This window comes from Haemaphysalis longicornis, unplaced genomic scaffold (genome assembly GCF_048455015.1).
Source record: "Haemaphysalis longicornis isolate Haplotype H1 unplaced genomic scaffold, Haemaphysalis longicornis Haplotype H1 scaffold_181, whole genome shotgun sequence".
Taxonomy (NCBI): domain Eukaryota; kingdom Metazoa; phylum Arthropoda; class Arachnida; order Ixodida; family Ixodidae; genus Haemaphysalis; species Haemaphysalis longicornis.
In genome coordinates, this window is record NW_027526283.1 from 135,581 (window position 1) to 158,626 (window position 23,046).

The following is a 23,046-nucleotide window of genomic DNA, read 5'->3' on the forward strand; positions in this document are numbered from 1 at the left end:
GGAGGAATGATTACAAAGACCACTAATTAATTTATATACACCAGCTATGTCGAAAAATATTTGAGGCATGATGGTGTAGTTATAGTGATTTGTCACAGGAAGGGCGTTGTGTTTTGCATCCGAAAAAATGTTAACGAATACCTCTTGCAAGACAGTAGCACTTTGATCTTCAGGGATCGGGTTATTTGACGGGTCAACCAAGCTAATTTTGTCAGAATATGACGGATTAATAGCTCGCCAGAACTGTCTAGGGTTGTTTTTTAGCATGGCTGGTAGTGTATTGGTTAAAAAGTACAATTTTGCATTTTTAATAGCTGAAACATAAATATTTGAAGCAATATTATAGGTGGACCAGCGCGTGTTTGTAGGATTTCGTTTGGCCTGGCGATAAAGACGCTTCTTTTTGTTAGCTAGACGTTTGATATGAATACTGTACCAAGGTGCATGCGTGTTAGTGGTGATTGTACGTTGTGGAATGTGCTTTTCGGTTAGTTCATGAACTTTACGCGCAAAAATGTCCCAGTTTTCTTCTACCGAACGATCATCAAAATTTTGCAAAAAAAACTTCAATAAATTGTGACAAGGCGTTATTTATGGAAGCGAAGTCAGCTCTGCTGTAGTTGTGTACAGTTTTTCTAACTCGTCTTGATTTTAATATCGGTGCGTGAATATCGAGAGTGAGAAGACAATGGTCGGTTATTCCAGGCAAGTAAGTGATTGGGGAAACGAAATCAGGGCGATTAGTTAAGATAAGGTCGAGGGTATTTGCACAGTTATCCGCAATTCTAGTCGGTTCAGAAACTAATTGTGTTAAAGAGAATAAAGAACACATTTCAAGAAAGTCGCTGGATTCCTGAGAAAACGAGGTAAGGTGAGGCTGCTCGGCGTGCCAATCTATGTTAGGAAAATTAAAATCGCCGAGTAAGAAAACAGGCGACAAAGAAAAACGGTTTCGAATATTGTTAATTGCGTCATGTAAGTCGTTAACAAAACCGGGTGGTGAAGAAGGAGACCTGTAGCAAACACCTATTACTACTTTTTGATGATTGATTGTGACTGAAGCCCAAACCATCTCGAGGGTGTTTTTAATGTGCACGCATAATGACGGAAGATCTTTTGAAATGGCTAGCATTACGCCACCGCCTCGTCGTATGGTTCTATCGCAGCGATAAAGGGAAAAGTTAGAGGCATCATGAAAGATTTCGGAGTCCCGGATATTAGTTGATAGCCACGTTTCGATTAGGGCGATAATATGAGCGTTGCAGGTGTCGATGACTGATGACAGTGCGTCGCGTTTGTTAACTGTGCTTCGAACGTTGCCAAACAAAATGGATACGACAGATGGACACGTGGGCGAAAGTGACGAGCCACTGCCCCTCACGCGTTCCTATGTTAGGGCCTGTGGTTGACGGCTGGAAGAAGCGTCTTCGATCCTCTGCCTACATTTCGCGTATGGAATTCGAGATAAGATCGTAGGTGTACCATTTGTTGTTGAGCTTCATTTTTTTGTACCTTAGCTGAAATTTGGGTGATCCAGGTTGTTTTTTGCCGAATTCAATCAGTTTTTTGTGTATCAGACGGGTACTGGGTGAAAAATCCTCACCGACAGTGAGGTCTTTTTCTTTCAGTTCTTTCCTCAAACCGAGGAATTTATCTTTTGTTTTGAAGTTGCTGAATTTAACAATGATTGGCCGGACTTTGCCGTTTGAAAAACTACCCAGTCTGTGTGCGCGCTCAATTTCATTAGGCGAAAACCCATCAAGAACCGATGTTAGCTCGGTCACTATTTTGGTTTCTGTTTCTTCCCACGTTTCTTTTGTGTCTGGCATGCCGTAAAAAATCAAGTTGTTTCTGCGAGATCGGTCTTCTAGTTCGTCTAAACGAGATGCGAGTTCATAGTTTTGACTTGTTAGTTCGTGGGTTGTGCTCTGCAAGCTCAAAAGTTACTGCTGTTGGCTTTCAATCTGCTCCGATTTTTGTTCTACTTTATTGAGTTTAATTTGGAAATTTGACATTTGGGATTCAATGGCTTTCTGTCCATCCTTAACAGACTTCATTTCAGCCACAACTTCGGTTTGCCACGCAGAACTTTGCAGAGCTCGAGAGTGTAAATCCTTGAGGAGGTGAAACATGACTTTTGTTTGTTCTGTGGGGTCATCAGGTAGGGTATCTAGGTCTAGTACGGACTGGGAACGTGTAGACGGACCGGGGTTGCTTTTTATATCGCCTGAACGTAGCAATAGAAAAACCACCATAGAAACACAATTGCAAACAGAATCACAGAGCACTTGTGGGCACGGGAAAACTAATAGAAACCTGTCATCGGACTTTCTAGCATACAGTGAATACGGCATACACACTTGCAACAAGCAAGGAGGGCGATTAGCCATGTCGGCTGGACTGCGCCCGTGCCCAGTGAAGATTGGAGCGGTGGGAAGTCTTCTTATATCCTTTTCCCAGGCTGTCGATGTCGATGAGGAAGGTGGTACGACACAGAACTTCACTGGCGCCACCACACGCGGAGCGCACGGCCAGGACAGCTGCAGCGGCCCATCCAGCGGGGGAGGAGGCGAGCAGCAAACGAAGATGCCATCGCGCAGGTGCCGGAGTGGTCCAGGAGAAGAAAATCCAGGGGAGGGGCGCGGTAATAAACAGCTGATGATTGCAAGCAAAGCCTGCAACAAGCAAGGAGGGCGATTAGCCATGTCGGCTGGACTGCGCCCGTGCCCACTTCTTCCTGCTCGAGTTGAATATCATGCTCTAGGTTCTTGTTCTCCCGTTGGAGTCTCTCTCCCTCGAGCTCCTTTCTTTCCCGTTCAAGGCGCTGGAGCTCGAGGTCGTACTCTCGCATCTTTTCCTCGTGTTCTTGTCTTTCTTGCTCAAGTAGAAGCTTGTGCTCTCGTTCCTCTTTCTGCCACTCGAACTCCTGTACTCGCTCTCTTTCCTCGCGCTGGAGCTCTGCCTCTGCAGCCTGACATTTCGCGGTCTCCCTGCCATTGATCAGCTCAATGCATTCCGACAGCTCCTCATCGTCAGCCCCAACCGCGAGTATAGCCTGTATCAGCTCTGGCTTTCTCAGCGCGTCCGTAACATCCAAGCGCAACTCTTTTGCAAGCTCCAACAACTGCGGTTTTTTCAACGCTTTCAAATTCATGGCCGGTCTAGAGTACTGCTTTCCCACTGCTCCAAAAATGTTTTGCGCGAATAACCCACGCGACAAAAACACACGCCCTACCAGCTATCCTCAGAAGCCTGGTAAAACTCAGTGAAGAAAAGTCCCGCACTCACCCTTGACCGCCGTGAATTCTGCGAAGTCCGAAGCCGCCTTGACGTCCGTGGTGTTGGGTCTCGCACCGCTGGCTTCAGGTGTTACGAAGTTGCCATCCCACCGCTGCCACCAGTTGTTGCGACCGGGCGGGCCGAGCCGCAGCCGGGAAGAGGTCCAGAGCTGATAGGCCAACGTAACTGTACTTCATAGCGAGAGGTGAGCCGAAGCCAAAGAACAATGCCCCGACGGGCGAGGTTACAATACAGGACTCGAGCAGAGCGACAGCATCGATTCGCTGCTCTAACAGGAATGGTTTACAGCGCTTGCGGTGGTCTATTTATACCCAAAAGTGGTAACGGTCAAAACGCAACAAGCGGCAACACGCCGCGAACGTCACAGACACACAACGCTTTTTCCAGAGTTCGTTAACCGTTCATAGCCTCGCGCACGTTCGAGAGATGGGAGAGAGGAGGACTCTGTTGCGATCGACGGGGCCTCTGTGTTCTTGAAGAGCGTGGAGCCGGGCCTCGCTGGCAGCTGCCGAAGTTTTGAAATGCGCTCAAAGCGAAGCGTCTGACGCGGCTTGTCGCAACTTGTCACCGACATGGTGGCGCCTGACGGCAGAAAGGCGCACGAGGTTGTTTTGCCGCACAGCCGTGGAGTGCTGCGGGAAAGTACGGCGGCGCTGGCCGAATCGTAACAAGGTTCAGTAAGAGGGTCCAACTATAATGGAGAGTGACTCAGCGGGCAATGGAACGGAAGATGATAGGTGTAACATTAAGGGACAAGAATAGAGGGGAGTTGGTCAGGGAACAAACGCCTGTTAAGGACATGTTAGTAGAAATTAAGAAGAAGAAATGGACGTGGGCAGGGCATGTAATGCGCAGGCAGGATAACCGTTGGTCATCAAGGGTAACAGAGTGGATCCCCAGAGAAGGCAAGCGTTGCAGGGGGTGGGAGAAAGTTAGATGGGCAGATGAGATCAAGAAGTTTGCGGGGAAAAATTGGTCGCAGTTAGCACAGGACCGGGATAATTGGAGATTACTGGGAGAGGCCTTTGCCCTTCAGTGGGCGTAGATAGGCTGGTGATGATGATGATGATGGTGAATGTGCGGTCAGTGTTTTACGTACGTCGCGTGTCCTACCCATTTTGAAGTAACGTGAGGCCGGTGTTCGCCGTTGACGCTTTGACGCTGCACCGCCCCGCACCTGCCCTCCATTGTCGCTTGAGCTGTGCTTCACGCAGCAGCTCGCTGTGCGCGTGCTCTGCTGCGAGAGCCGCCCTTTCGCCCTCTCCAATGCGTCGTTCCCACTCACCAGTATCGCTATGCATGACAGAGCGTAGCTACAACATTTATACACACAGTAAATCTCTCTCCCTTTATTTCTAGCTCCTCTCTAAGCTGTTTTTTTTTTTTTTCGCGCGTGCGCATTGGGTTGCACTGGAGCAGTTTTCTGCTTAGAAGGGACCGCCAGTTTTTCCTTTCACCTATTAATACAAAGCTTCGCGTTAAAATTACCATCGTGTGCACTTCAGGCCACTCGGAACTTTCCAGGAGCGAGGCAGCACACGCTGCCCCCCGTGGACTTCACCTCCGGTCATTTTACCCTGATGAGACAAGCCGACTCGAGTGACTCGGGTTCCAATATACAAGTGTACACCGGACCTACACTGCTTCTTTCGCCCATAATCATCATACAATAGCACATTGTCCTGCTCACCCCTCCCTCACCAACTGATTTCTGGCGGAGGCTTCAGCCCGGTTCACATACTAGCTACACACTCCCCTCACCTATGTCCTTCCATCTTTCAATGTAACTGCCTTACCTGTAACGTTCCTCTCAGCACTTACCACCTGGTGCCGCATTCTTACCGTGACCACCGAAACTACCTATGCAGCCCAATGACTAAGCAATAGGAGTCAATACTGACCGTCTCGGAACCGCTGCATTACCAAACCCTGGTTGGCCAGGCACTGCACTGGGCGCGGGCTCACGGCCTCCAGCACCTGGGGGGTTGACCACAATCCCCTTTTCCTTAATTCTCAGTAATTTTTTAAAATTAATTCGGGCTCAGGACAAAGAGAGGTTTCAGTTTTTTTTTTTTTTTTTACTTCCGCTAGCAACTTTGCTAGCCCTTTTTCAGGCTCGCACAATCTGCTCGTTGTTTACAGCCTGGACGAAGGAGCAACAAGGTCATGATAAAATAAAACCAAACTCGTAACCTTGTAGCATTTTGTGCTGAAGGAAAGGCACTAAAAGATAAACAACGGGCAGCCTGTATCACGCTGGTGCCCTCAAGAAGCATGCCGACTATCAAGGAGCAAAGGGCCGAGACTACCGAATGCTCGGGGCTTCCGTCTCCTGCTCCCACCGAAGTATAGCTAAAGGCCTCGCATATTAAAGTAGACCTTAGCCACTGCAGTAGCTGTGTGCCGAGTGACATGCAACGATGTCAAAGAGTCAAAACACATCCATCTTATTTTCCTTTAATAAGTGCTAAAAACGAGTATGAAACACAAATTTATTAAACCGACATTACTGCGACGAGAAACACGCATCAATTCGTCACCGTGTGCGAATTCCATGACAGATATTTTGGTGGGGTACGTGGAGCGGCTAGCGATAAGATGATTCGCACAACGTCCGTCCACGTAAAGCGTTCAAACAGCGGCTTGCCGAGCTTCGACGATCTCTAGTTGTCTTTCTTGGTATCGGAACCGGTAGCCGTCGCCTGCAGGAAAAAAGAAAAAAAGAAGAACAGGAATCAATGAAACTGAAACCCCATAATGAAATTTTAAGGTAAATAAAACATGTACATATCTATTCTTCTGGACTGTGCATGCAAAAAAAAAAATGGAGAAGGGGGTTGAGATAAGGTAAGTTTTTTGAGCCTCCAACTTTCAGGAAATGCCTGCCACACGCGTTAAGTTGATCTCTTTAAAAAATCGAAGAAATGTGGTAGGCTCCTCTGCTGTTGGCATAAGTGTAAATGTGCAAAATTAAAAGCTAAATGCTTTCCACACAAGTATAGCGGCAACGAAAAGAAGGGGAAAAGTCTACCTAAGTGGGGCAACAGAGCGAGAGGAAAGCAATTATGTGAAGCCTGGTTGAATCGCCAAGTTGATACTCAGTGCGTAGGTAACTCTATCAAGGGGTCTTTTATTACAACGGTACCCTTTATCTTTAAAGGCCCCTTTAAATAATCAAATATCCAATATGGCCCGTGTATATTTTTGAGAGCATCGTGACAGGTCGCATAGGACAGATTTCTGGGGGAAGTCGCCTAGGAATGCTTGGGCATTAGAAATCACGTTCCGAAAATTTTTGCTGATTTCTCCTAAACATAAAGTAACGTTTTAGCTGTCGCGTGACAAGTGTAGTTGTTTCGTCGTGCATAGTCCGTATTTGCCCAGGGAGAGATCTGAAGTCACTCGTAACCTGTTCGGGCTTCGCGCGATCGCCGTACAGTCGGTTGAACTCCTTGCTCGCTTTTGCGGCCTGCATCTTCAGGGCGTCACGGTCCGAGGTCAGGCGGTCCACGTCTGCGGGTGCACGGAAAGACCCACGATGCAACGAAGTTCTTGTATGTAAACTTGGCTGGCGGGAGAAGCGTGCTCGAATGTAGCCGGCATGTCTGCGCAGCCGGAATACCTTTGCGGGCTTTCTCGTACTCGGTCGCCAGCTCCTTGGCTTCCTTCGCAAGCGTCTCCACCTTGATGCGGCCCTGGTTACTCTGCTGGGCCCATTCACTGGTCTTCTGTGGTGTGCAAAAAACAGCATGAAAGAATTGTCTGTCCCAATGCCTTTCCACACACACACACACACGCACGCACACACACACACACGCACGCACACACACACACACACACACACACACACACACACACACACACACACACACACACACACACACGCGCGCGCGCGCGCGCGCACACACGCACGCACACACACACACACGCACGCACGCACTCACGCACGCACGCACGCACACGCGCGCACGCACACGCACACGCACACGCACGGACGGACGCACACACGCACGGACGGACGCACACACGCACGGACGGACGCACACGCGCGCGCGCACGCGCACGGACGGACGGACGGACGGACGGAACAGGATGCCAATGAAAAGGCATTATAAGTAACCGGTCGATATCACATGCAAACCTGCATTTGTTACGCGTTGTTACGGACCGGACTCGGCGTGCGAGTATAATACGTCCGGGGTCATCGAGATAGCGCGACTGGCGAGCAGCTTGTAGGAGAGCTGCCTCCATTCCAACGATGAAGACCCAAAGACCAAACTTAAAACCGTTTAATCAATGGTGAGGAGAAATGAGCGACGATACAGCACAGGGGGTGTGACAACATGACAACTAAAATAAGCAGAGTGATGTCCTCGAACTCTGTCCCGATACGCACCGACTCAACTAGCCCACCGTCGAACACTTTGTTACAATTTTTCCTATTGTTAAGCATACCTAAAGGCACTAGACGCCCGAATTTAGGCGGGACAAGTCCCGCTTTTCCGCCTGTGGTCCTGCTGTCCCACAGCGTGCTTGTGGGACGGTGTTTTGTCCCGCTTTCGGCCGGAAATATGGAAAACGGTTATCAACCCCAGTGGCACTAAAAAAAATCTGGAGGAACGAAACAGGAAACCGTTTGAGGAACTTCAAGAAAAGAGCGCACACGATAGGACTGAGCAAGAAACTGTTGTGTTCCTTGCTTAGTCCCCATGTCTGAGCTGTTTTCTTTATGTTACGGTGTATACCAACAATCCGTTCAGCACACCCTTCTGCGTTTGACGAACAGTGGGTGGATGTGCTTTAGTACTTATTTGCTTATTCAGCAAATAACTCATCGTTGCTCGTCAGACAAAGGCCGCGAGAACTACACGATCTTTCAGTTCAAACAAAATTGCGGTGAGCCCTAGTCTCCCTTCAAGCTATGGGCCATGTTCTTCCTTACCCCTCCCCGCTTCCCCCGTCCCGCTTTGGGGTTTGAAGAATATGGTCGCTTTAAGCATACCTCAACTCGAAGTTTTACAACCAATATCAAGCCCACACAAACTAAACTCCGACTGATGCACTAGCAACGGTGGAGTTTTCCGTGGTTTTCCCCCCGTGGCACGTGCGCATGCGCAGCGGTGATTCGGCCGCAACGCACTTTCGTAGAACTATGCTTCAGTGGCATAAAATAGTACGTTGCATTTCGCTGATCTAGCTTCACAACATGCAGAGCCTCTGCGAATGAGCTCGCTGCGGAGTCACCTTTTCAGGGAAGAATGAGATCCAGTGAGAATTGAGAAGGAAATCAGGGCAGTGAAACAACAAACCTTCAGGGGAGACTGCGAAGCTTCGGGGGCACGCCGAGCTTGCGCCGTGGCAGCCTCACTAACGGCGAGGAGGACGGCCTGATCGCGGATCAGAATCACCAGCTTGTGGATTACCCTGCAACAAGTAGGTCACACAAGCTCGGCTGTTGATACGCAGCGTCGAAAACGCGCGCACGCCCCGGCAAAAACGCATGTACGTACATCTGGGCATACCCATCACCTATAGCCTTATATCTTACGAATTCCTTCGACGGAGGAACTCCCGCTGAATATTTTTTTTTTTCATTTTTGACGACTATTGCACAGTGAGAATGTTCAATCGCGATCAGTGTTTACTTGATACTTTTTCTTTCCACGGAAGGATTGTGATGTTCCATCTCACGCAGAATTTGATATTTGTTTCAGGTGTCCCTAGACATGCATTCTAAAGGCCGAGTGGGTTATATAACAGTGCTCAAAACCCGTTCTAGGGTCTTTTTAAAAGGGCCCTTAAAAGCTTGGAAATGTCACCAGGACATAAAACACAGTGCCGCTTTTTTTGCTTTTTTGGTTATCTAATCCGCTTGTTTGATGCTCCATATTCGAAGGATCTCGTCATTTACCGAGGGTATGTCGAAAGACGCCACAAGCATCAGGCCTGACAGATACATGAAAAGTTGAACAAACCCCCAAAAAATTTAACGTTTCTACGTGCCCCGATTCGGGCTAAATTTTGAGCCACGCAAAGTTGTGTATAAAAATTTTCAAAGAGGCTGCAACGCTACGAAGAGCGGTCTCTTGCGTGCTGTCACCGTCCGTACATAACCTTGAGTCTGCCTGATCGAAACTTCGGTCTGCAGCAGGTATGGAAAGCAACATCAACAGCCGCCGTATACGTGTCCGCATGTGCAAGTATTTTCACAATTAAAAGAAGGCAGTGCACTTGGCCGCTGATAATTCTTGCCCAGCTCGATTCGTTCAGCGCGCTAGACAAAGGGAGAAAGCCGACGCGCGAAGACGACATGAGGAAGAAAAGCCCTTATGTCCTACGGGATCATGACAGACATCCAAGCACAATCCGAGCCGCGGACTACAAGCAATAGGGATACCGTTCCCTCGTACGCTAATTCGGTAGTGTTTCGAACACCAATATGACTCGTAGTTACGACAAACGCATAATAAATGTCGGGTAGACAAAGATCCTGATCAAGCTTTAGTAAGGGAAGGGCTTACATGAGGGGGCGCAAGTGTTTATTAGACGGTCGGTACTGGAGCAGCTCAGAAAGCGAGGGAGAGTCGGAGCTTCCAGTTTGCACTCTGTGCACGGCCGGCGTCAGGCCCACGATAAAACACCTGCGTGGGACGGCTGTGACGTTTAAGCTGAACGATTGGAGCACATTTAGATCCAGAGTTTGAATTTTCCAAGAACGCATGATTCTCAGAGCCTACGATAAGAGGTGTTTGTCTTGCGCGTTCCTCCGGCGTTAACCGCAGGCTGTGAATCCTTTCTCCTTCCATAACCACTTCGTTGTTGAGAGGCTATTATTCCATTCTTCTTTCAATAAAATGTGTCATTATGATTCTTGATTCCTACAAAACGAGTAGCGAATCTCTTTTATTATTTGGGCCACCGAGCTGTGTCGACTGTATTTTACGCCTAAACAAAAACTTATATCTCTATTTTTTTTCTTGCGGGTGACTTTTGCTTTCAACAAATGATACCTAGAAAAGAACGTTGCGTCATCTTTTGCTCCGTATACGGTAATATACGAATTATTGGTGCCGGTTTTCTTGAGAAACCCGCAGTAGAGAGAAGATCAAGCGGCCAAAATGTTGACACACGCAGACCGACAGAAGGTGTTCTCTATACTCACAGCCAGAGGATGAGGGAGAAACCAGCGATGTAGACGTTTCTCTGGGATCTGAACATCTGAATGCTCAGCTGCATGTACACATTGCCATGGCCGTGGTGCTTCAACTTGGCCTCTGAGCGTTGGGCACTGTACTTGAGCATCTCTCGCAACGAGTCTGAAATCGGACACAGTAGCTCCGAAACCAGCACTGCCTTCTAGGTGAGCACTAACCCGCTCCGAACCATTTTTATTCGCCCACATGAGGTTGCAAAAAAGTTAAAATTCGGATGTAACGCTATGAACATACATGTAGACTATTATGCGTGTACAGTCATTGGAGTGCACAGTATATACGAGAACATACAGCGACTCGTCCACGGCGACTCGCCCACAAAATTAATGACGGAACTTGGCATTCAATCCCTTGAAAAGCGGAGAAAAATTATCAGACTTAAGTTTCTTTTTAAGCTGCATTACAGGCAGCTTTCGTTGGATCCTGAGCCATTTATACAACCTTTGGTGACACGACTAACACGACATCGACATGAAAAATCGTAAACACCTTAAAATGTTAGAACTAATCTTTTAAAAAACTCCTTCTTGCCCCGTACGATAACGGATTGGAACAGCTTGCCTTTGTCATCACTACAGTTTACTCATAGCATACATCTAATTTAGTGATTTTGTTTTTTACTAGCGGTTACTTGATTTGTGTAGTGAACTGTTTTTACGTATTCTTGTTTCCATGTATAGTTCTTTTTCTTTAACTAGCGATTGCTTGATTTGTGCAGTGAATTGTTTTTTTTATGTATTGTTGTTTCCATGTTTGATATTTTGTTTGCCATTATGTGCGGCTACATTTTTGTGCTGTTTATTTGCGTGTGTTGTATGCGCTGTATCGCCACTCCTGCTTGGGCCCAAACTGGGCCTGCAGTATGTAATAAATAAAATAAAAAATACGGCACTGCAATATGACGCCTACTTGGGATTATGGGAAGTGTTCCATTCTTAGTTGGCCTCGCCTCCTATTCAGCTTGTGGCTTGCAATTGGCACTCAACTCTTCCCCCGGCGATTTTGTGTGTGTGTGTGTGTGTGTGTGTGTGTGTGTGTGTGTGTGTGTGTGTGTGTGTGTGTGTGTGTGTGTGTGTGTGTGACTCACTAACAGGAAGCTGTCCCCAAAGACCTGCTTTGTCCCGGAAGGATTATTAGCTTACTTGTGATGTGATATGACATTGTTTCCAGTTAGTATACGATCTGGCGATACCGGTAAACATAACGCACATCATAAAAGGGGCTGTGAATACGGTGGCAGGCAGACGACGAAGAAACAGACAGCAGGAAACATGGAAGGACGCAATTATTTTTAAATGCAGAGCATTTCTTTAACTCACGATGTCACCCGTTCTTGGCGTCCGTAGTTGTCCGCATCGCTCGCCTCGACATGCCCGGCTCAGACGTTTCGCTATCGGCGCGATCAACATTCGATAGCGCACCCAGGCACGTTTCAAGGACACTCTCTCCCCTCTCTCGGACTCAACGTGCGCCGAGGCTGCCAATTTTACTGCTGACGAGCGCTCTCTCGTCAGCAGTTGCCACAAGTGCAACATGCAACGTCGTGCGCCCCCGGAAATGCTCTGCATTTGATCGTGCCCCTCGCGAGGGGGATGTTTCACTGCGTCGCCATGCGAACAGTTTGCCACGCTTTAGTTTCAGTTCCGTATCTCCCCGCCGCGGCCGTGGAGAGAAGGCGGCCGGCCACGACTCTCGCCACCGCGGCGCTGCGGTTGCGAGTTGCACTAGGAAAGCGAGCGTCGTCTGCTAGCGGGGAGCGGAACGCGTTCCGCTCGGCATCTCCGGTCTTCGCCACTTCTGGCTGCGCACTGCAAAAGAAATAACTTTTTTTTTATTGCGTATTCCATGCCATGTTTAAAGGTGTGATGAAGTCAAAATACAGCTTTGTTCAGTGCGGAATAACCATCCTTCGCTAAATAAACCTTGCTGCTGGGCTGGTTGGTTCAAGGTCATCATAATGGAGGTTACCGCTTCAAGAAACAAGACAGACGACAGAAAACGACAGAGAGCGTCCCCCCGTCCTGTTCGTTTTCTGTCGTGTGTTTTGTTTCTTGAAGCGCTAACCTCTGTTATGATGACATCCTTTGCTAGCTCACTCAGATTCATTGAAGACACGGAAGACTTTTTTTTAACTCAACAAACGCAAAAAATATTGAAAAATTGGGCCCATCTCCCCGCGAGGGGGACTCGAGTAAATGCGTCGCATAGGGGGTGGGTGTATTGCGTTAACGTTTAGTGTTTGGGGAGTTGGTGGTAGTGAATGCGTTGTATCAGCAGCTTCTTGACGTAGTTTGAATGAGTCAAGGATATAAGGCGCGTTCGTAGCCTTTAATTCTGTGTCGGTTTTGTGGCGCAGTGGGAAGAGCACCATGTACCTCGCGTTCCGCCCACAGGTAGTGAATGCGTTGTATCAGCAGCTTCTTGACGTAGTTTGAATGAGTCAAGGATATAAGGTGCATTCGTAGCCTTCCATTCTGTGTCGGCTTTGCGGCGCAGTGGGTAGAGCGCCATGTACCTTGCGTTCCGCCCGCAGGGTCGTGGGATCGAAACCAGGCGCCGGTAAGTATTATTTTTTTATATAGTGTAGGGGGAGGGGTGCGGACCTGTTGTTGAGAGCGAGGAGGGTAGCGTGATGCGGGAGAGGAGGAGTGGGAGAGAGGGCGCACTTGGAACGGCTGTTGCGGACGACGAGGCACGCCAACGCCGACAACGCCGGGTGACATCGTGAGTTAAAGAAGTGCTCTGCATTTAAAAATTAAATCCGTTCCACTCAATGTGAAAGCTGACGGAAGTGCAGAGCAGTGATTCGCCATAATGGGCTGTACCGCCGTTATCCGCTTACTGCTACCACCCTATGGAATTCAAATTTCCCGCCTTCGCAGTACTCGCGCAGCCCCCTGCCTGAAACTGCGCCAGCAGGACTTCTGTTCTCTTTGTGCTTTTCTCCCCGCACGTGTCGGCGCCGCACTGACACATTTTGCGTCTACTATCGTAAAAACCAACCAAACGGTCATCCTTAACTAAATTCTTTGCGCTATACAACGGGAAGATATATGACAAGCGCCAGCGTTTCACGAGTTTTGAAAGCGTATGACTATATAAGCCGTTTGGCTTTCGAAGCCTTTGGGGTACGCCGCGAACAACAGCGTTACCCCGTGACGCCGCCTTGGAGTCGAGCGAGCGAGCTGGGACGACTAGGCGAGCGCCTAGTGTGCTCTGCACTTAAAAAGTTCCAAATTTCGCGTGACAGTCACGTAGTAAGGGGCCAGCACTAAAACATAGTTACTGGGGTGCAAACTGTTAGACGGAATATGAATGATTCAATCAAGAGGAAACTGCAGGCCCCAATATCGACCATGTTATTTGACGGTGACAGAGGTCGGCGGCTGCCAGTTGCGTAAATTAGATTCTGTGACATCATAGAGAAATCGCCAGACAGCGGCTGGGGAGTAGCCACCTTTCATCTGTTTTCTTTAATATCACGACGACTTGTGTGAAGTTTGCAATAATATTTGTGTCGTTGTTGGTGGGACAAAGCAGCCTTTTAATGAACGAAACTTGTATTTTGTCTTCACGGTCCTTTCAAAAAATTCCTGCCAGGGAAGTCTCTGTAGACGTATTTGCAACGTAACTTAAACTCATCTGAACAGCCACAGGCATCATTCGAGCTCATTTGCCAGCCAAGCCAAGCAAGAAGCTAACCGATACCTGCGTTTCTATGCTGGTCAAGGTGTAGTACGCCGAGATAATGCCAGGTTTCCCTATAAGTTTATCTTTTATTATTCTCTATTCCTGCTGTAGTGCACGGATGCACGAAAATTCAAACCCTCCGGTAATATTTAACATGCGCTGGAATCTTGAAAAACACGTATCCAGTCTTTCGCCTCGAAAAAAAAAGAAAGAAAGAAAAAGACAGTCCCAGTGGCCGAGAATCGGCATCGAGTCTTCGACCTAGCGACATGCTATGGCCGCCGAGTCACCGTGGTAGAGGATCTCTGAAGGACAGTACTGTTACGGGATGCTTATTGACCAGTTTCTTCTATTTCCATTATAGCCACAAAGCAGCAGGTAATCCTCTAGGATTTTATGTGCCCGCTGGCATCTTCCTGATACCTAAGTATGCAGATCTATCAAGAGTTTCGAGAAGGACCTTATGTATTGGATTGCCTAATTGGTTGATTGACGCATTATTTTTTACCCTTTGTGCTGAAAAATATGAAAGAACAGTGTTGGACCGAATTAACAAAAGCTGGTTTAGGGTCCATAGACAAAATACATGGGCACTTTTAGAAAATACTTTCAGTTACAGTAAACTGCCACTTCTTATGCATTACAAAGTACAACCAAAATCAATATAGGCGCAAGAAGAATATGCAATTATAAATAAAATGTTAAAGTGAAATATGCTAGTGTAGACCAGTAGCGGTCCCAGAGATTGGGTTTGGGGGGGGGGGGGCGATTTTTTTTTTAGGGGGGGGGGGGGCGATAAAGAACCGCTCCCCTCCTTGGCCAGTTCTGCGGAGGAGGTGATAACCATGCAGGAGTGTGCGCGTATGCGGTGTAACCCGCTTGTGCACAAATCACTTAGCGACACAGTGGTTTTTGGCGCCCCTTGGGCGGTGTAACGGCTGTCTCGAGTCCTCATTTCTGACGGTCGCAACACGTTTGCGACCTCGCGCAAGTGGGATTTAACCTCGCGCAAGTGTAATGCTTAGAAAAAACAAAAAAGTAAGAAGCTGAGGACCTCTTTGGGTGGGGGGGGGGGGGGGGCGATCGCCCCCTTCGCCCCCCCCCCCCCCTTGGGACCGCCACTGGTGTAGACTCGCATTCGTCTCCCGAGTGTTTCTTTAAGGGGACGTATTTTCACGTTGCAGGCAAATTATTTGATGGCTTTATTTCACGGGGCATATCGTCCTACGTTTTGGGACCAGTGAATTGTTGCCGACCCTGCCCATAGAATTCGTACACATTTTTATGGGTGCTAGGTTCAGGTTACCTACAGCATCAATGCTTTTGTGCGCAATGAAGAGAGATTGATGTGTGGAAATGATGACTATTTTTAAGCTGTGTACAAGAACAGTGGTTTTGTAAAGGTAATTTAAAAAATATAACTTGAAGTGCATTAAAGAGCGGTTCGCGATGTGCGTTTCGTCTTCGGTGGATCAGTATTCTCAAATCCCGATTTTCTAACCAAGGAACGGGATTAAGATAGGTATCAGCCCAGCCCCATGACATTACTCAATGTGGTGGAACGCTGCTGAAAAAATCATGAAACATGCCTCGGGCTTGTAGTAAATAGCAAACAGATGTTGTGCGTTTGCACAGACGGCAGCGACCTTGCATAGCCAATCCACGTATTCATATAACATCTCCCAGGTATTTAATTGAGTACCTGTTCAAGTAAGCAGTAAACAAATTCTCTGAAAAGCCGTTGTTAGATTAGCTTGTTCCGGGAATGAAATAGAGTATATTTTGTTTTATTAACACGAAAATGTTTTATTCCCGGAAACACAAAGATTTCGCTGACCTCATGTCCGTCACGGAAGTGACGCCAGTGCAACGGAGCAAGCGGCCTGTAAAGGCTGCACCACTGCACACAGGGTCTGCTTGCGGGGAAGCAACCTTTAGTACTAAAGAGTACGTTCGACTTATGGTTGTTCGTTTTCGGGTATTACATTTTAACACGACAGTGTTTTATGCCGGTATGCACTAAGATTAATCACTGACGTCATATCCGTCATGGAAATGACGCTAGTACACCTTTGCAGAAGCGACCCGGCAGCAGGACGTAGCTCGCCAAGCACACCCACAGGACAGCCGCCTACCCGTGAATCATGCTCAGCTGCAGATTTCGCTGCACATTTCACTTTCGTGTATTACCGATTCCTATGACAGAGAAATCAACCACAGTTTTTTGTGTTGATTGTGAGTCTCTTCAGTTGGAACAGAGAAATCTTTCCTTGTTCCGTGTTAATCCTGGTCTGCATGTCCTTTATGTTATAGCCAGTGACAACGAGAGCCGTGTCATTAGCGTACATATTTAGTTCCGCGTAGGTTAAGAATTTGTGAAAGTCAGTTACATATATTGAAAACAGCATCGGTCATAGCAGCGACCCCTTTGGAACGCCCGTGCGGAGGAATCGGGAGGGGCTGACATGGTCAACCACAGCCATTGTCGGCGATAATCGCGGTAGCTTGAAAAGAAGTCACACAGTTTAACTGTAAATCCATAACATGTAATTTGTAAGCAAACTTCGGTGGTCGACAGTATCGAAGGCTTTAAATATATAAATAAAACTGTAGCAAGTTTTTATCATTTCGGACTGTATTGATTGTTTTAATTAATTATGACTATGCAGCGGACGATTTTAAGTAATTTAACAAAAGTTACAAAACACATGCTGTTCTGGTAAAAAAAAGATGTGATATTTGTTGAGAAATAAATTAATGAGTCTTGCCTGAACTTTTTTCAAATATTACATTAATCGCATTTAAAAACTAATTGGTCTGTAAGTGCGAGGGATCGCGCAGAACATTGGACCTCGACGCCATGCGAGCCACCTTTGGGCGCTGTATGACACCGTTCCCAGCTGACTTCCGAAGTATCTAAAACTTCGTTTCCCAATATTTAATCAATTGGCAAGTGCCACGAATCATTGCATTTTAACTGGTTCCTAAACTCTCAAGAAGCTGAATATGTTACATACTTCTAAAGGAAGCTTGCGGGTGCATATGTTGCTAAATCGGCACTATTTCATGGCTAGTGTAAATGAACTGCGTTTTTTTCTTCAGAAAATTAACACCGCTGATATTCTAAAGCCAACATGAGGTGGGAAAATGTAAATAGTGCACACTTTTTGGTGGTGGGTCCGCCTCATGGTTGTACAACGGAAGTGGTGAATTGTACGACGGGTTATACAACTTCAAAAAAACAGTGATTGACTTATATTCCCGTTATGTATGCCGAATGTTCGCATGTGAATGGTGGTTTGTTTAATGGTTTGTTTGTTTCATAAAATGCGTGTGCTTTGCGAAAGGCAACAATGAACGTTTCTGTTTCAGCGTCGCGCCCGTGTGGTCGCGATTCGGCCAGTGCGACTGCTACGGAAACGTATAAGGGTAACTCCTTACCGAAGAAGACGAGGCCAAGGACTACCGTAATCAATTTGAAGTAGCTTTCACCGTGGGTCCCAAGGCATTTGACGAGCCCTGACTGGAATAACTTGTTCCACCTTTGATGACAAAAAAGGGTGAAGACAAACATAAAAGATCAGACAGGTTGCAGCAGTATACACACGGCACACGTACTGGGGCAAACCTTACGCAGGAAAAAGTCTGCCTATATCCGATCATCGGTCCACGGAAGGGAATGTATATGTATCAGAAAAAAAAAAAAAAAACTTACGCTTTCGGGGAGATGTACGGAATCATGAGAAGAATGGCCACGGCGATTTCTGCGTAAAGGAAGCCCGCCGCAAGCGTCCACTGGATCCCCATTGTAATTTTGTTCTCTGAAAAATCTTAGAAGTGGAGCACACCGTGAAAAAATTTGCAGCACTTGGGAAGACATTTTTCTGGGATTCTGAGAATACACCATTGGGCTCAAGCGCTATACGTTAGCATGCATCACTGCCGGTAAGATCACTATGACTACCCGCATCGGTGGCTCAGTGGCTAAGGCGTTGTGCTGCTGAGCACGAAGGTCGCGGGTTCAATTCCCGGCCGCGGCGGCCGCTTTTCTGACGGAGGCGGAAGCAAAAACGCCAGTGTGTACGAGATTTCGGTGCACGTTAAAGATCCCCAGGTGGTCAAAATTAATCCGGAGCCCTCCACTACTACCTGCGTTGCGTCGGCGCGTTAAACCGTACAATCAATCAAGATCACTACGACTAAATGGAACGAAGAGTGGCACATGCCCCAGGGACCTTCACTAACAGACGAATGCTTCAGCGAAATTTTTCGGACCCGACGCAGTACGACAAGGAAGTGACACGCAATGCTACAGAAAATTGTATCACCCACCGTTGCTGGGATGGCCGTACGCAGGGGAGCAAACACCAAGTCAAGCTGAACGGTGTTCCAATTTAGACAAGCGGTTCAGTGCGGCGCGTTCCTTTGATGATGTTAATAACAACAATGATAATGGCCCACACAGTTGTTTTGATTTGTCATTTTTTAATCAGCTCCGCATTCGTTTTTGCACGTAGAATCTCTATTCCGGGAGAAGTCCTGGACTGCCCACGAACTATTCCGAGAAGTTTCGGGCACTCAAATAAAAAAGACCAAAAGTTGTTACACGCTGCAGCACCGTCTTAAGAATACGAAGCACCAACCAGACAAGCTTACTGCGCAGTAGCAGCCACCTGGCGAACCGGGAACGTGCCAGGGCCTCGAGACACGAAACGTCAAGGCCCTGGCACTGCAACAGTTTTCTAGTTCTTGGATACAGGAAGCTCGTTTCCTGTCTCTCAGCGTTACTCCGATCATTATTCATTCTATGGCCCGTTGAGCCGTCCCAAGTCTGCTTTCAAGTTGTTCAGTAAGGCCCCCAAGTTTCTTCTTCATATGTCATCACCTAACATTTATTTCCGAACTTGCCGCTGAAAGTTCTTCATGACTGCAGGACCGGATAGCCTTGTCCGCAAAGTGGCCCGCGTTAGCATGATCTAGAACCAGCGGCAATTGGCTTTGCGAACTCGGCGTCTGTGCTCCCCACTTCAAACGCGAACGCATGTGAACTGGCAAGAGCAGCACGCCAATATAACGCCACGAACGCTGGGCAGAGCGTTCTCGAAGGTGGCGAGATGGCCGGGTCCCTTCGCTCTTCGCGAGGCGCACGCTAACGTGCGTTCGGTATTTTAGATGCATCGCCTTGTCCCTCCGGCGTCGTCGTCGTTGTCGTCGTCGTCGGCGTTGTCCACCCCTCCCCCATTCTCCTCGCCGCGCCAGCTGCGCTCTCCGCCGCTCACCCCCCTCTCCTCTCCGATAGCGAACACTCTCTCGCGAGGGGCATTGGATTGGATTCAATTCGATTGGCTTGGCTTGGCTTGGATTGGATTAAAGTGGATTGTGTTGGATTGTGTTGCGTCATAGTCGCGGCAGACGCGCTGGGGCCGGCGCATGTGCAGTACTCTCTCTTCCGCGGTTTCCTCTCCTTCGGGCGCGCTGCGCATATAACCGGTGTGCCGTTCTCCGGCGAAGCAACGTCCACGCTTGGCTCAAACACCTAGAGTCCACGCCGCTTTACAAGTACGCCAACGTCGTCATCGACTGGGACCGGCTTACGCAGTCCCCTCAACGTTATGCGCGCTATAAAACGCGGTCCCTTCGCCCCCGCGAGGGAGGTGGGAGTTTTTTTTTTTCCTTTGTATTTTTGCGGCGACCTCGTCACGTTGCACAAGCCCGCACGCAAGAGTGGGCGATACCGCTTTACGCAAGCCTTTATACTAAGTGTTGCGTCGCGTCTTGAGGGGCGCCGGTGACGCTCGGCGGAGCCATGCCTAGCTGATATGTGCGGACTGTTCGCAACCAGAGACGCTGGAGCATCTGCTCTGCTTCTGCTCCCACCACGCGGCGCCGAGAGGAGAGCTCCGCCGAGCGCTTCAGCATCAAGGCCTTCCCTGCGCCGGCATGGAGGAATGTCCTCCATAGAGAAAATCCCTGTGCTCGCGCTTTCGGCGCTCACGCTAAAGGGATTTTCTGTCCACGGACACGAAATATCCCGAGATCAGACCCATATACAGCTTGTTGTAAAACTTGCGCAGCACACCACCACCGAGATAAGAATTCAGTGCTTTACTACTACCTTACAATGTTTCTAACGTAGACTCTGCTCGCATCAGTTCACGGTATAGTGAAAGTGCATGGTTCAACCATCTGAAATAAACTGCTTAAATTCCTGCAGCGATCACATGGTTAATTGGATTATTGAACTTCCTGTTGTAAAAGCGGGCAATGAGGAGTACAAGGACTGGGTAAATGGCCCACATGCGCCCCTTTGCCGGTCAGCCCGCTCATATCCGCTAAACATGACGATGACACTTGACGATGGAAATAATGATTGTTGTGCCTCCAACCGCAGTGGCCACTAATTGTCTAGTTTCATCGAAGAATTCTTTAGATATGCGTAAAATGGTTTACAGACACCCACAAACAATATTGGAAGAACAGCCGATGGGATCATCGGGACAGTAATGCGACAGCGTTAGTTTTCCCTCTTTCCGCCCCTCGTGTGTGGAATAATCAGACGGACACTGATTAAAGGTTGGAAACAGGTCTTTGAAACAAGTTGAAACAAGTTTGAAACAAGTTGCATAATGCCGTTGCCTTTTTTTTTTTATGGAGCACTAGAAGAAGTTCGACAACGAGCTCACGTATCTGTGTACGCTGACTATGTGTGTCTGGTTGTCCGGATATCAACATAAGCGACTGACAGTGATGGCTCAGCGAAGTGTTCACACCATTCAGAAATATCTGCCCTCCGTCGGACTGACGCTCTCGGTCGAGAAGTACTGTTTTGTTCGTTTCCCAGGAAACCGGCGCCGGTCCACCCGTGTTAATTTAACACTGTGCAGCCTGTCTATCCGTCAAGCCACTCAAGTGCGGTTAGTTGGTGTAACCCTGTACAGCAGACTGTAATGGCGACGGGCAGTGGACATGACATGACTATTTCGGCTCTGCTTCCCTGTGAGAGCATTTTGAGGAGGATTGCTGGAGCTATGGAGGGGGGGGGGGTGTAATAACCCGGCGTCTATAATTAAACTGCCCTCAGCACTGATTTTGAGTCGTATTGTTTACCACTTGCCTCTGATCTCTCCTTCAGAATCCCAGTATGAGAGCCTCGAAGCGTTGCACAGGAAAGGGCTGAGGACAGCAACTGCGGTTCCTCACGGAGCGGCGAATAAGAAGGTCATACGGGAGAGCCAGTCTTCTACACCCCGCTTGATGGCGTCGCAGAGGTTACTGACAGAGATAATGCGTCTCGAGGGAACCAGAGCTGGAGGAACAATAATTCGAGAAATAATACGACTACTTGCTCGCGGCAGGGCTTACCCGTCGCGAGCAAGTAGTCATTCGGCAGGCGCTAACATATACAGTGCACACGCCCACTCGGCTCCATCTATTCCAACGCACGCCAGGCGCCCCTGTCCCACTTTGTCCCCACTGCCTTATTCCCCCAACCCAGGGCCACATCCTCTGGCAGTGCCCTTACAACCCTACCGAACCACACCATTGCACCGGAGGGTGGCTGGCTGTTGCGGCCAGTCTCCAAGAGCAGCGGCAGCTGTCGGACCAGATCATCAGGGCCCTCAGCGGCTGCCTGGACCGAGGCGGCTGATTCGTCCCCACCATCCCACGACCAATAAAGCTTTTATCTATACATATATTTCGAATGGGTACGTTACAGTGCAGATGATACTGAGGCAATGAACTGGCTTACCAAACTGCCCAGGCGATACTTTTCTCTGGGAAGGCCCTGCCTACCTTTGCATTGTCCAAACACGTATGCGATCTATATAACGTGCACCTCGCGACAGCAGCGCACGCCTACCTGTACTACCTGTACTATACCTTATAATACTACCTGCTACCTGTACTAACAATTCTACCTCTACGAAACCTGTACTACCTGCACGCCTACCTGTAATAACTGCACTAGACCTTATAATTATGCGGGATTAAAGTTTGGTTTCGTTGTCTGTAAGGTTTCAAAGAGTGGTGCATCATTTATGGGCACAATCCAGACGTTGTCGCAACGGGAAGCGCGGAACACATTGGCGATGTCGGCCCCTAAGAAAGGAAACACACAGGATGTCTAAACGGACAGCGTTTAAGTTTGCCAACTATAACCCAATACGAAGCTTTACTGCAGATGCAGGAATTGAAAATCATGCTGTGATGATCCTGCTGCCATTTTTATGAGAAGAAGTGTTTCAAAGCAACGGCCTGTAGGAACCTTGCCTGCCTTGTTATTCCATGTAATGTGAAATATGTGGAATGTGGTGCATTGTGCTTACAGTAAAAGTGCAGAAATTTTATCAATATGCGCTCGGAATAATGCAGAGGATTCAACTATCCACATGCTTCTGTTAGCTCTGATAGCCCTTTTCTAAATTTTCACAAGCTGCTTCTGGTTTACTCTGATCAAGGGAGCAACAGGGTCAGCGTAAAATGAAGACCGGTGTGCTGACCAACTAGTAACGTTGAGTTGAACGACGCTAAAATCGACATCATTCGCCGTCTGTTTCATGTATGTGAAACTGACTTCGGGTGGTTTGTATTTTAGTGTAATTCAACACAGTTACTGGATGATCAACGCACTAGTTCTCATTATATGTGTGTCCACATGCAACATTCCCGCTCTTAAAAACCGAAAGCTCTTAGGCTAACAACGATAGCTTGGGGTTACTATACGTTGCTACCAGCAAAGTACAAACCAGAGTCTCGTATAATGTAGTAGATCCTTAACACTACGCCAGTTTTTTTTGTTTGTTTTTGCTTCTCTTGACGTGCATCCGTCCCCCAAAAAACA

The 23,046-nt window shown here is 48.1% G+C and overlaps 1 protein-coding gene across 1 annotated transcript; it reads right to left on the reverse strand.

The window, feature by feature from the left end:
• Positions 1-2,382: 2,382 nt before the first annotated feature.
• On the reverse strand, positions 2,383-18,011 carry LOC144166677 (uncharacterized). Its single transcript, XM_077696193.1, has 8 exons — positions 17,920-18,011; positions 17,646-17,746; positions 10,463-10,616; positions 8,610-8,724; positions 6,923-7,028; positions 6,710-6,813; positions 5,202-5,277; positions 2,383-2,540 (listed from the first exon to the last, which is right to left on the reverse strand). The coding sequence occupies exons 1-8, from the start codon at positions 18,009-18,011 to the stop codon at positions 2,383-2,385; spliced, it is 906 nt and encodes a 301-aa protein (XP_077552319.1).
• Positions 18,012-23,046: the final 5,035 nt, after the last annotated feature.